This window comes from Diprion similis, chromosome 1, assembly GCF_021155765.1.
Source record: "Diprion similis isolate iyDipSimi1 chromosome 1, iyDipSimi1.1, whole genome shotgun sequence".
In the NCBI taxonomy this organism is placed as follows: domain Eukaryota; kingdom Metazoa; phylum Arthropoda; class Insecta; order Hymenoptera; family Diprionidae; genus Diprion; species Diprion similis.
The window spans coordinates 8012543-8025262 of NC_060105.1; the positions used below are offsets into that span (position 1 = coordinate 8012543).

Sequence of the window (12720 nt, forward strand, 5' to 3'; positions counted from 1 at the left end):
CGAACAGAAAATCCGACTTTCAGGTCATTTTGAGGAATCCACAAGCGCCAAGCTTTCAGCTAGCCAAATTACCGTCGACCAGATCGACGACGGCATTCATGACGATGAAGACCACGATAATGATGAAGAGGTGGACATTTCAAGAGAAATGAAATTCCCCTTACCTAATGTCAAAGACGTCGAAGATGGAGCGAACACTAAACTCTTGAGTAGACAAAGCAAACGAGTGCTAGTTCGTATTCCGATATCTCGAGGTGAAGGAAGTCACAAGGTGACCGTCGTTCGACGCCGACCTCTTACACCACTCTCAGGAGCACAACAGGCACCACCTGCACCTCGACGGGTAATAGTTACGAGAATTAGAATGCCGAGTAGAGCGAGAATGCCAAAATACGAAACTCAAAGTCGAAATCTCGAGAGTGAGTCTGAATATGACGAACAGCTCACCCCTCGGCATAAGGTGACAGTTACCCGCCGGAGAAAGATTCTGCCCGCATCGAGTGAAAAAGAATTGATTAAATCACGAGTCACTCGAAAGAAGCTTGTTAATGTAAGACCAGTTTTATTGCCGACGCCAACGCCAACGGCAACGCCGACACTGGCGATTATCACGACTGGGTTTTATGAGGCAGCTGTTTCGAGTGAGGAATACAGTGACGTGGAGACCGATGACGATAATAGCGATTACGACGATGGCATCAGCGAGTCAGAATATAGCCAATACCAAACGAAGAATTATGAACTATCGACACCGACCCCCAGCCTCGATGACGCCTTAGATACAGTTGGAAACGGTTTAAATGAAGACGTGAATGATGTCATCGAGAGCGTAGCCCCGGCTGCGCCAACCTCAACGGAAGCTCCTGTGATCCTGACAGACCATTTCTTCCTACCATCGGAAGACGAAGAGGATTACGACGACATAGTCATCGATGAAGAATCGAGGTCTTTGGAGACTGAAGAAGATACGGTGCTCTCGACAGAGAAACCCACAACTCCGATGGAACTTGAAAACTCAGATCCCAGTTCCAATGTGTCGGTTCAGGAAAGTCCAATGGACACCCTTCTTAGCGGAGAAGGCCCTGTCACTGCACAATCTGCCAGTGTCGACCACAATACCGCGACAGTCGACAAACAGCCCGAAAGTAAACCTGCGTCCACCAGTTCCCTTCAGTCCAATTTGTTAGGAGAATCTAGTGCTTATCCCAAAATAATTATCGAATCTTCGGAAGCACTGACAGGCTCTTTTGCGTCCACGATAGCTCCTAGTTCCGACCCAACGCGAATAGTAACGTCGATCTCACCCGCGGTTATCGAGGAGACGAGCACGGGTTTGTCGGTGCCCTACGTAGCGGTCCCGTCAGCTTCCTCTATTTCTGAAACCTCTCCTATTCGCGTGGATGAAACATCAGCTCTAGATTTCGAGTCAATCGCGAGCGTTTATTATTCTGAGACGGTCGTGACTTCGACAAGATTGCGTACGTACACGTACGTAGTAACCAAGTTGAACGGACTCGAGACGGAAGTAACGTCGTCGACGGCGGTTAAACCCAAAGTGACTACCCTGACACTGACCGTACCCGTTACCGCGACGCTCCCAAACGCCGCTGTCGCGACATCTTCAGCAGCGTCTTTGCTATCGGCACAATGGACTCCACCATCTCCAGCAACTTCGATGCCAACACCGCCGAAGCCAATCGACCCCCCGTCGCCCGTGTATAGCCCCGACATAATTGACGATGGTGAGTATTCTTTCCTCGTTGATATTTATTCACCGGTTCATCCGTGGTCCTGGGCGCCGGACGCGTATCTGTACATCCCGGTAAACAACCCGTACGTACGATTATGCGTCCAGAAAACGTGACGAGCGAACGCGAAGGGCTACGAACGATCACGTTCTGACTACATATTCCATTCTCAAGTCTATACAGTATTTAGCATACATTCATTCCTTGTAGGTACTGCATACCAATGATGCGGTGAGTATTGGAAGCAGCATGGAGTCTGTAAGAGTTCAATGTCCGATTTGTTTAGTTTAAAAAATTCGCAAATCAAATACTATATCATGGTAAAGGCTTTTTCCGACGGTGATTATATCCGCGCTAAATTTTATCATGCTGAAGTACCATTCTCACCTCGAACCTCCGTACAAATATTGGCATATTTTTTTACCCGTACTCAACAAACACTCTATCTAGTATGTGCTGTGTATTCCTGGAATTTATGCATTCATCTACACGTACGGAATACTACATTTCTAATATCTTTGCTCCTATTTACATGCTACTTATTTACGATGTCCCAACATTTTAAAGTTTCTATATTGTACCTATGCATATACTATATATATACATGTTGATTAATTGCATTCCATCACACATACGTATGAAACTTTTCTAAATTGGCTTTTGGTATTTCCCTCAACAATAATTTATATGGCACCTATAATTTATTTCACGCCTTTATCTACCAACTTGAGTGGCTGCTACTACGAGCTCTGTAAATATCTATACATATACTCCAGCAAAGGCGTGTTCAATCTTTTGTAAATATCTATGATGGAGCAGGCGAGGCTGGCCTCAATCAATCTTGGTTCTGAACTTTAAACGATTCGACTTTTTCCGTAACCCCTTCCAAAGCTTGAATTTTTGCCCCACTGCCGCGCCCTTAATAAAAATTGGCAAGTTAATCAGTGTTCAAACGAGAGAAATTGAAGCTTGAGATTAAATTCAAAGCGTATCTTTGACTGCGACTGTAGATGAGACCGCAAAAGTGGAACCTGAAGACGAGCAGGGTAGAAGGTTTAATCTAGCCACAAGGATAATGTCCAATGGCGTCGAGGTGATCGTCGCCGGGTCGACACCCGCCCCTGCCCTTAGGTGGGAGACTGCGAGCCCTCCGGCAACGTTGACTTTGTCTGATGCCATGGTGATGCTGATGCCAAAAGACAAGCCACAGGAATTTGTGACGAAGACCTGTGCGACGACTTTCACGTATATAACGACCTTGAGTGATCAAGGTGGCTCCACTAGAACTTCAACGCAGCAGGAGGTACGCAAACTATCATTATCCTGCGAAGTTTAAAGCAGTGGATGCTGAGCAAATCATTCATATAATTATCACTGTTACTGATTTCCAGGTTGTTTACAACACCGCAACAGTGGAAAGACACTCGCCAGCTGATTCCACAGCTTCTTCGATTGGTCTCTCCCTCGAAGCTTCGCCCAGTCTCGGTACTGAAGTTTTCGAGACCACTTATGCGTACCACGAACTCCCCGTCGACAACCGTGGATCAACCGTAATTAGAAACACCGTAACTGCTCCGCAGGAATACCTCGATCTCGTTCTTGAGCCATCTGAGGCACCACTTCCGGAGACTAACACCTACCTGAGTACCAGAACACTGGAGAAAACGATTACGGAAAATGGAAAGGCCACGGTACAAGCGGTAAATGACGTCGTTACTCGGGTTAGTACAGAGTTTTTATGTAATTTTTGTAGTGAATAAGCACTAAAATTTCTTCCCTCAATTATTGAAGCACGTCTTCGAATCGATAGGTACGACTGATGTTTTGTCGTAATCTTGCAGCTTGTCATCACCGAGTCAGCAAGGTCCCCGAGGCCAACGACAAGCATTGATGGAATCGCTGGTAAAACGACGCTAACATCGGCTGAATTAGAATCAGACGTTGTCAAGACCTACTACGTGACATATAGCTACTACAGTACGTTCCTGGAACAGGGCAGCACAGTGGTTCGTACGAACGTAGCGACATCCGCTGATTTGGTCACAGAGAAAGTACTTGCACGAAGACCGACAACCACTAATACAGCCTTGGTAGAGGAGACTCTCGCAAGTTCAGAAACCACTGTGACCCCTACGGCCTCAATGACTCCGGTAACCCCGACAATATCCGAAACCACCACGACCACGGCGAAAGTTGAACCAATTCGAATATTCGCTACAAAAACTTACCTCACGACGTTCACGTATTTTACGACATTGCTACAGGTATGAAATTCGGTAATATTGCATACATATATTGATTGATATCGATAATTTGCTTTGATAGTTGTTTAATATCCCTTGTCGTCTTCTCAACACAGGCTGGCGTTAATGGCGAAACCTCGACTACGGTATCGTCACGTTCTCGAATCGTGGAAAATGTTGTTACTGAATCAATTGCGCCGAGTCTTCTTGATGCCGGCTACATGAATGCTCTTTTAACGACTACACGGCCCCAAGAGGAATCTGTCGTTAAACCTAGTAACATGAATCAGGTCAATAACGTGGTTACCGGCTCTACTATAATTTTCTTTGACGAGGAAGATCGCGTCGATCCAACTTCAACGTCGCTTACTCCTGCCTCAATCGCAACAGAAGCAGTAGCAGTTTCCACAGCGACAGCAGAACTGGAAACACGACCGACGACGCCAGTTTCGACTGGGGAGAATACCAAGGTTGGATAAATTTCATTTCTGTAATTACATACACAGCATTGATTGAAAACTGTCACGCAAAGTCATTGTTCTGGGCTTCAGATTCCGGAAGGAAACGACGATGCGTCTGCAGCTGGGAGCGGTTCTTTTGATTCTCTTGGATCTTTCACTAACTTCGGTATCAATGGACTATCCGCTTTAGGTCCCGTGATCACCGCAATGGCCGGTCTTCTACAGGGAAAACCAACTGCTTCACGACGAAACGGGACCGTTGATAGCGGTCAAGATACAACCACTCAGAGATCGCCCATCTACATTCCAGTATCAGAATTCGCTGACGGTGATATCGAGACTGCTGAGAGTCAAAATATTGGTAAGTGAGCTATTCCAGCAACCATTTGGCTACTTTACAACTCTCGATAGAATGAAAAATACTCCAGTGATTGCTCACTTCAGGAAATCAATTGGCAAACCTCAATCTCAACTACATACCAGAAACACGCCACAAATCATCAGTTAGTCTCGTCAAGGGTATTCCCATCTCACCTGGTGAAGTGATAACTGCCAATAGCGATGTTATCATCGGAAAGCCGGGAAAAATCGGTGGACCCAGACCTCCACAGTCTAAAAACCCAGACGATAAGCACGTGGGGATCAGACCACCGCCACCACCGCCGCAGGTACTATTACAGTCGGCTCATCCCCACGTCCACCGACCGACTATACACCACCACAAAACCCAGCTACAGATTTTCCCAGCTCGACAAGTTTTTGAAGAACACCTCCAGCTGCCCGTCCGGTACGGAGCTTCTGCTGAACCCCATCAGGTTCAAGTAGCACCGAAGCATCCTCAACGTCTCATCCTGCGAACAGACCCTGGGCACGATGTAATGGTAAACGATCCGCTGCTTATACCACCTGCCTCGCCTATCTCCTCGATTGAACGAGGTAAACCACCGGCATACGCTGATCGCAGCCCGGTTCCCGACCCAAACGAGCCAGAGTGGAGTCCGGAACGGTACAGACGACCCTGGAGTGCCAAGGACCCGCTTAAGCCTTTGGAGATACAGGAATCCTTAGCATCTGGGAATACACAGTGGCGTCAGAACGATGCGGAGGAAGCTGCGTCATCGTCTTCTGAGGTACGAGAGATTGATAAAATACATATAACCGAATAATATTTTATTACGTAACAAGTAATTTTGCATTACAGATTCACGGTTCTTTGGGTAAACCGAATTCATGGTCCAACCACCGTGAGCATCAGTTGGTGAAGGAAAATCACGAGCGACCCCCATGGGCACAAAGGGATCCTCTACTCCCAGGTAACACTGTTATCGAAAGTTCCCTGCAACCGAAAGCACCAGAACCAACGAGTATAATTCGTCACGTGGTACCGCACGTCATCGACAGAGACACTGGGCAGCCACTGCTCGTTAACATTCAACCAAGCCAAGTCGCTAACGTGGTTATTCCCCAAGGCGGAAATCAAGCGTTGATATTCGGCGACACCAACGAACCACACATAACTGGACAGTATTTTGATGATCCCTCACCTTATCCCGAACCAGAAGTAGCACCTGGTTTTACTGGGGCGCAAGAGGTGAGTGGTATAAGTGAAGTAACGAATTCTTCACATCTTCAGACTGATAGACAGGAGGATAGACGCTGGTAAATGGAAAGACAATGATTACTTTTTTTTGTAGGTGGAGCATTCACCGCAATACTTGGGCCAAGGTGATCCATCAGAGTACATGGTTCCCCCACCGTCACCACAATCCAATTTCAAACCTTTACCCCAGTCACCTGGAGGACGCCCTTTGACACACCAAGAACGCCCCGGTCACGGTCATACCGAGATCCTAGTGCACCCGGGAACAACTGCAGTGAGAGACTACAATCAAGTATATCGAAGACCAGTTGCTCCGCCAGCAACGTCTCCACCTAGGAGAACCGAGGTTGAAACTTCACCACACCGATATATTTTGCTTGGCAAGCCTGGAGATTTACGACCTGTAAATGAGGTGCTAAATAATAGTCAGAGCTGGAAATTGGAAAGAGGTCGAAAACCAGCGCTTTCTCAGTCTGCAGCGCAAACGATAATTCAGCAGCGACCATCTGGACACTTTGGACCGTCGATGAGCAGACCCACATTGAATCCTCATGGTCCTGAAATTTATATGGGAAGACCTGGGGCTCATCCTGCTAAAAAGCCGCAGTATCCATCTGCGCAGCCCCCCCAACACCCCTCTTCATCATCGCAATCTCCCTACAGACAAAACACCAAAAAACCTGACACTCATCTAGTCCCTCCAGACTGGAGTCCAACGAAGAATACATTCATCAGAGAGCCATCTCAAACTCATAGTGGTTCGGTCATCGTGAATGATATCATTGTTACTAATACGGAAACTGTTCCAATCAGCTCTAAGGAAACAGACGTTTCTCAAATACTTCATCCACCTCCGGTATGAGTAGTCATAGTAATATGTATTTTCTCAACCATGAGCAACTTGAGCTAAAAAGTCGTAGACAAAAAACAGCATCACTGATCGAAGTGATTTTCTCTAGTGAACCTTGTCGATTCGCAAAAAGTTTATATTCAACTTGACAGATTATCCTTTCACCATTTTATTACTGACATTTAAAAAAATGAAAGTTGGACAGATGTAAAGTTACTTAGAACGCACGTTGTATAATACATTCAAATTCCTTTCTTTTACAGTTCCAAGTGAACTCGCTCCGAGATTCTGAAACTAACCATGACCATCACATGGACAAGATTGACCCAGTAAAAATTGGGGCTACCGAGGCTTCAGCTGTACTACAGAGCACAGGGGAAAATGTTCCAACCGGTGCAATCGAATACCACGATCCATCAACGGACCCGAAAGCGAGGCCTGAAGATACTTCGTATTATCCACGCCTGCCAACAGTGAAACCTGAAGTTCAGAGTTTCGGGGAAATCTTACCTCAAAATGACGAAGATCAGGTGCCTGCAATCTGGATGGTAAATACCCAGACAGAGCGATCCTCGTTGTCCAACGATTCTGTGAGCAGCGAGTCTCAGCGAGTGCCGACTCGGGGTGACATGCCCCCTGAACCAGACACTATGAACGATTCTGACTCTGAGCTGAATGTTCCTGGGAACCATGTCATTGCGGGAAGCGACGACTTTTTGGGAAGCGTAGGCTCTATAACTACTATCGGCGGAAAACCTCTTGAGGTGGAGCGAAATCTTACTTATGGACAAAAGCAACAAAAACATCAACAACAAAGTCATAATACTTTGTTACTAAATAGAGGGGTGCCTTTCGCCCATCGTGATCGCGAACCAGCCATCGTACAGGGAATGCCCTTCCGACAGAATTTTTACGAAGGTAAAAGACCTTACGAGAATCCAATGATCATATCGGGAAAACCATTTGGCGTCTACGTTGACAGCCACGTCAATGTGATCAGACCGTACGGCTACAACCAGCGAGAAACCCAACGACCACCGATCAGACACAATATCGTCCAAGGTGTTCCATTCGGCTATCACGGCAACCAGAAAGTCGGGCTACAACCGAACACGCATCAGATGGTGCTTCCACCACGAAATGAGAATGGCGAACCTCCAATGTCAACCCCAAACCCCATAGACCGTGGTGACGCAACGGATCTGAAGCCCCCTCCCATCGCAGGCGTTATTCATCAGCAACAGCACCAAGTTCCAGGGCCGTTTGGGCCGCATCGTATGCCCGGGACAGAAAACAAACGTCCCCAACCAGCCTCTGCACCGCCAGACATAATGACAATGCCTCCTCAACCTTCACCAGCACTAGCACCGCCCGCTCAACCAGGTGCAGAAAAAGACTTTACCACGCTGATTGGAAATCAATCGCGTCCAAATTCGCTGGGATCTGGAACTTATTACGAAAATAATTCTGAAACTGAGCTTAATTTGGCTGAGTCATCGTACCAACTGGTGCAACCCTCTGATACCAGGATCAAAACGGGATCTGGATTTGTTCACCACAGTTACCCTAGCCATTCAAATGACGTAGCGAAACCAAGGCCCTCGCTGGCTACTCCGGGACACGACATTCAGCATTTGCAACAGACCAATAATCACGGAAAGCTGGAATTCTCCATGCCGGTGGAAGCAACGGGTGATGATAACGAAGGCAGTGATACGCAGACGGAAAGACCGCCTAGCATGTTCTCAGGGACGACAACGACCAAGAAGACGCTACCACATTTGACAGCCTTGCCAACAAATATCACCGCTCCGCCACTCGTTGTAGAAACTTCGATTAATCGAGAAGACTCGATGAAGATCAGCAAGAACAATAGTCACTCGGTGACACAAGTGTATCCGGGGATTTCACAGAACAGACCAAGGCCAAGGGTTCCATATCGAGATATGATGCCACCTCCTCTGAGGCCGCAAATCGTCTTCCAAGGCAGCAAAGGTGGTGGGAACGGGAATGCTCCTGAAACCGAAGGACTCGAGCCACCACCATTACCCACGGAAGTTGTGGGACTATCGCCACCACCTCCGAAGTATATTCCCCTCGAAGAATCCACCACCACTGCAGCACGGCCTTTCCTAGTTGAACTGTTATCACAGGTAGATCGCTTAAACTGTTATATTTTTTGCTCTACATTATTAAATGGTGCTAACAAAAATTGCATTTCATCTTTTGCTTGTTCAGGACATGGTTCCTCCAGCACCAATTTTCCCGACTTCGTCACGCCCCTCACAAGAAGCGGCAACCGAACGACCAGCAGTCGCTGTTTCAGGCTCTTTCCGCATCGCGTCAGCCATGCCCACGTCACACGTTACTTCACTAAAAGACTCTGAAGCAGAGATTCCCGTCGTTCACGGAACTGTCGACTTGCCTGCAATTATCGAGATGCATGGAACTTCAGCATCTACCACACCTTCGATAATTTCACCGACGATAACTAAATCAGAACGTGTCAGCATCTACACAGCAAGGCCGTTCGAGTCAAGACCAGTATCCAGGTATGAACGGCTACGGTGATGGGTGGAGTTAACAAAAAAATATGTAGAATGTTATGATTATCATTGAATAATAGTAAATGAATTCCTGAACTTAGAGCTCAGAGTTTCACAATTTTACATCCTTCCACAGATTGTCAATTCAACCAACATTCACCTTAACGAGTCTACGGTCATCCAGTACGACTCTGCGACCACTTCTTATCGATCAGATGGAACCAAGCAAATTCTCGACTTCCGGCGTAACAGTACAACAAACTAGGTTACCGACCACGGTGTCTCAAATAATCACAAGTAATCTTACAACTATAAAACTTTCTGGAGCATCAGAAAGGCCAGTTCTACTTCAGCCCAGCAAAGAGACCGATACATCATCGTTCGCAATTGAGCCAACTGAGTCCCTCGCAAGTATAAAGCCGGCCGAAACCGTCGCAGTAACAAAATCTCCGTCAAAGATCCACGAGGCACCTTTGAAAACTTCAACACAAACCAAAAAGCCTGAAATTCGAACTACTACAACCCTGCGGACCGAAAACTCTCAATACAGTAAAACAAGCGCAGAGGTAAGTTATCAATTGAACAGTCATCGATACAAAGGTTAAAAGGTGACAAGAGGTGCGCTAGAGCATTGATCTCTTTATACCGCTTGTTCATCATGTTTTCAGTAAATTTTTGATCTTGGTCAATATAAAAGCTGCCGCGAGTTCTGAGAACATTTAAACCTGCGTTTACCTATATGTCTTTATCGTGTATTACAGACAACCCGTAACGAGACGGACCGAGAAACCGTATTATACATGGTGACCAGAGTCGCGTCGGCATCATCATCAACGACAAGGACACTCTTGCGAACACGCACCCTCACCTCGACCACGGTCGAGACTGTAACGGAAACACTACTGCAGCCAGCACGCACGACAACCATCGTATCCTCCTCCACTGTTCTGCGACCAACGACTCAAGTTCCAGTTTCGGTACCTCAGACACCATCAGACAACGAGTCGATATTCGTCGTGATGAGCGATCAGACACCTCCCCAGCCCGGAGCGGAGGAGGTAAATGGAACGATTTGACAATCCATAGTACCGTTTGTACCAATGTTGATGGGAAAATCCTAAACGCTTCTGACCATTCTTACCGTATGTTCATTGGAAGAAAGAAGATAATGCTTGAATATATCCCACAGGTGGAAGCTGAATATGGAGATGAGGACATCGAAGCTACCAGAGACGAGCAGGACCCGGGTGGCAATGAAATCCATCGAGTATTAGCAGGCGGTATCCTTGGAGCACCAGCCTTTCCACGTGAATCAACCGCAGGTCGATGTGTGCCAGAATGCAAAACCTCAAAGGCGGAGATCTGCGCCGAAGTCGACAACGATAATAAATGTGTGTGCCGACCAGGATTCGCCCGAATGTTCCTTGACCGTCCTTGCAAGCGTGAGTAGAATATTCCTCAGCTTTTCATCGCTGCATTAATCATTTCAATATTAAACAATATCACTTGATTTTTAAATATATCTAGCAATCTATACGTACACCCTGCGTGTCGGACTCGACCGCGTTGGCAGAGATCCGTTTTCGGTGTACGCCGTCGTATTGAATGACACAACGTCAAGTGATTACAAAAAATTGACTGGCCCTACGGAAGAGGCTCTGGACCGTACGATGATGCAGAGTGACCTGAGGGACATCTACAGAGGACTGGACGTCGCCCGGTTCACATCAGACCCGGATACGAGCGTCGAGTTCCACGTTCAACTCAGCGAGAATGCGAGCGATACGCGACTCAAGGAAGTTGTCCGGAAATACCTTGTTGGCAACAACTACAGCCTCGGAGGAACGGAGGTTTATGCATCCAAGGATCTTGAAACGGTGAGGTCCTTGGCCAACTTCCAGCACCTTACTGCAGATGTGTCAGCGAGACTTCTTATTTACGTTTTTCTCGTTTATTCTTCAAGATCCATGCCTTCGACTTCAACGAATGCGCTACCGAGGAAGGCGGACCTCATCATGACTGTTCACCTCATGCAGCATGCTTCAACCGTCAAGGATCCTATCAGTGTTCATGTCGCGAGGGTTGGGCTGATCTTTCTGATAACCTGCCGACCTATCCCGGAAGAGTCTGTTCTCAGGCGCCGTTTGGATGTGCCGCTTGCAATAACAAGGGACACTGCGTGATGAACACCAACGGTCAGGAAGTCTGCGAGTGTTTCCCATGGCACAGCGGACAACGCTGCCAGGTCAACCTCAAAGGTACCAACGTAGTTTAGGTTCTCTTGTAAATGAAGTCCCGTCAGAGGCGTTCCCTGTTTCATTTCCTTTCATTTCGTTTCCTTTCTTGAATGAATATTAATTAAATGAATAGAATATGACAAAGCAAAGGGTAAAATTCCATTTCTACCACATCGAAAGGGGTAAAAACCGATCAACCCCTCGATCTTTAAATGTATTAAATTTTAACAGTCCTTTTGATCGCCTTGGTAACCACTGGCATCATCTTGCTGGCACTTCTGGGTGTGTGTGTCGGCCTCGCTTGTGTTGGAAGACCACGGCGAAGATCTGACAACCGTTCCGGAGATCGCCGAGCGATGATATCGGTGGGAGGTAACGGGGGTGACACCAGCAGCGAAGGAAGCGCGGCTGATTTGGCGACGATTCCGCACCACGTACCACACGTCCTTCCTGCGCCGCCGCAAACTGTTGCACCAGCTCCCCCGGGAAAGCGACCATCAGGAGCAAAGCGAACACCTCCAAGTTTCATCCCCGCCGCTCCCAGCATCCCTGCACATCCTCGACCCCTTCGAGGCAAAGCGCTTCTCGCTCGTCCTCGCGACAGTGTGAGATCTAACATGGGCGCCACACCAACCGACGAACAACGAGACAGGTCTTTGACCGTGATGATACCCCGGGCCAAGTACCGTTCGGCACCCCAATCACCGCAGTCTCCTGCCAGCTGCAAGCCTCCGGCAACCAACCTCGTCATGGACGAACGCAAGCTCCTCAGCTACTTGGAGGACGGGCCTCATCCCGAGACGAGAAAATCGAGCCTAGCAGGAAAAAGGGACTCCGTTTGCAAGGAGATGATCCTGGACCCCCAGCAAACGGCTCGAAATCCACCTACGGCGAGCCATCCACCTGGCGCTCTTGTCAGTGCTGGTTTCCAGGTGAGTTTTAACGTTAACTTTGGAAATTGGACTCATAATATATTGGGTGAACACCAGAAGTTGGAAAATACATTAGCTGACAAATGGGTCAATGGTCGACTCC

At 47.5% G+C, this 12720-nt stretch overlaps 1 protein-coding gene across 4 annotated transcripts in view; it reads left to right on the forward strand.

Annotated features, from left to right (window-relative positions):
* LOC124408610 overlaps positions 1-12720 on the forward strand; it is a 51683-nt gene that overhangs the window by 37325 nt on the left and 1638 nt on the right. The window contains exons 1-18 of one of the 4 annotated variants that reach the window (XM_046885685.1): positions 1630-1742; positions 1959-1979; positions 2759-3051; positions 3140-3469; positions 3590-4012; positions 4108-4461; positions 4543-4813; positions 4897-5582; positions 5654-6043; positions 6147-6908; positions 7166-9055; positions 9141-9454; positions 9585-10014; positions 10210-10506; positions 10638-10890; positions 10976-11325; positions 11412-11706; positions 11917-12617. In XM_046885685.1, the coding sequence (XP_046741641.1) occupies positions 2824-3051; positions 3140-3469; positions 3590-4012; positions 4108-4461; positions 4543-4813; positions 4897-5582; positions 5654-6043; positions 6147-6908; positions 7166-9055; positions 9141-9454; positions 9585-10014; positions 10210-10506; positions 10638-10890; positions 10976-11325; positions 11412-11706; positions 11917-12617 (7974 nt within the window). In that variant the 5' untranslated portion in view covers positions 1630-1742; positions 1959-1979; positions 2759-2823. Of the gene's footprint in view, positions 1-23; positions 1743-1958; positions 1980-2758; positions 3052-3139; positions 3470-3589; positions 4013-4107; positions 4462-4542; positions 4814-4896; positions 5583-5653; positions 6044-6146; positions 6909-7165; positions 9056-9140; positions 9455-9584; positions 10015-10209; positions 10507-10637; positions 10891-10975; positions 11326-11411; positions 11707-11916; positions 12618-12720 lie in introns of those variants that run through there. The other 3 variants (XM_046885657.1, XM_046885667.1, XM_046885676.1) reach the window with 3 other exon arrangements.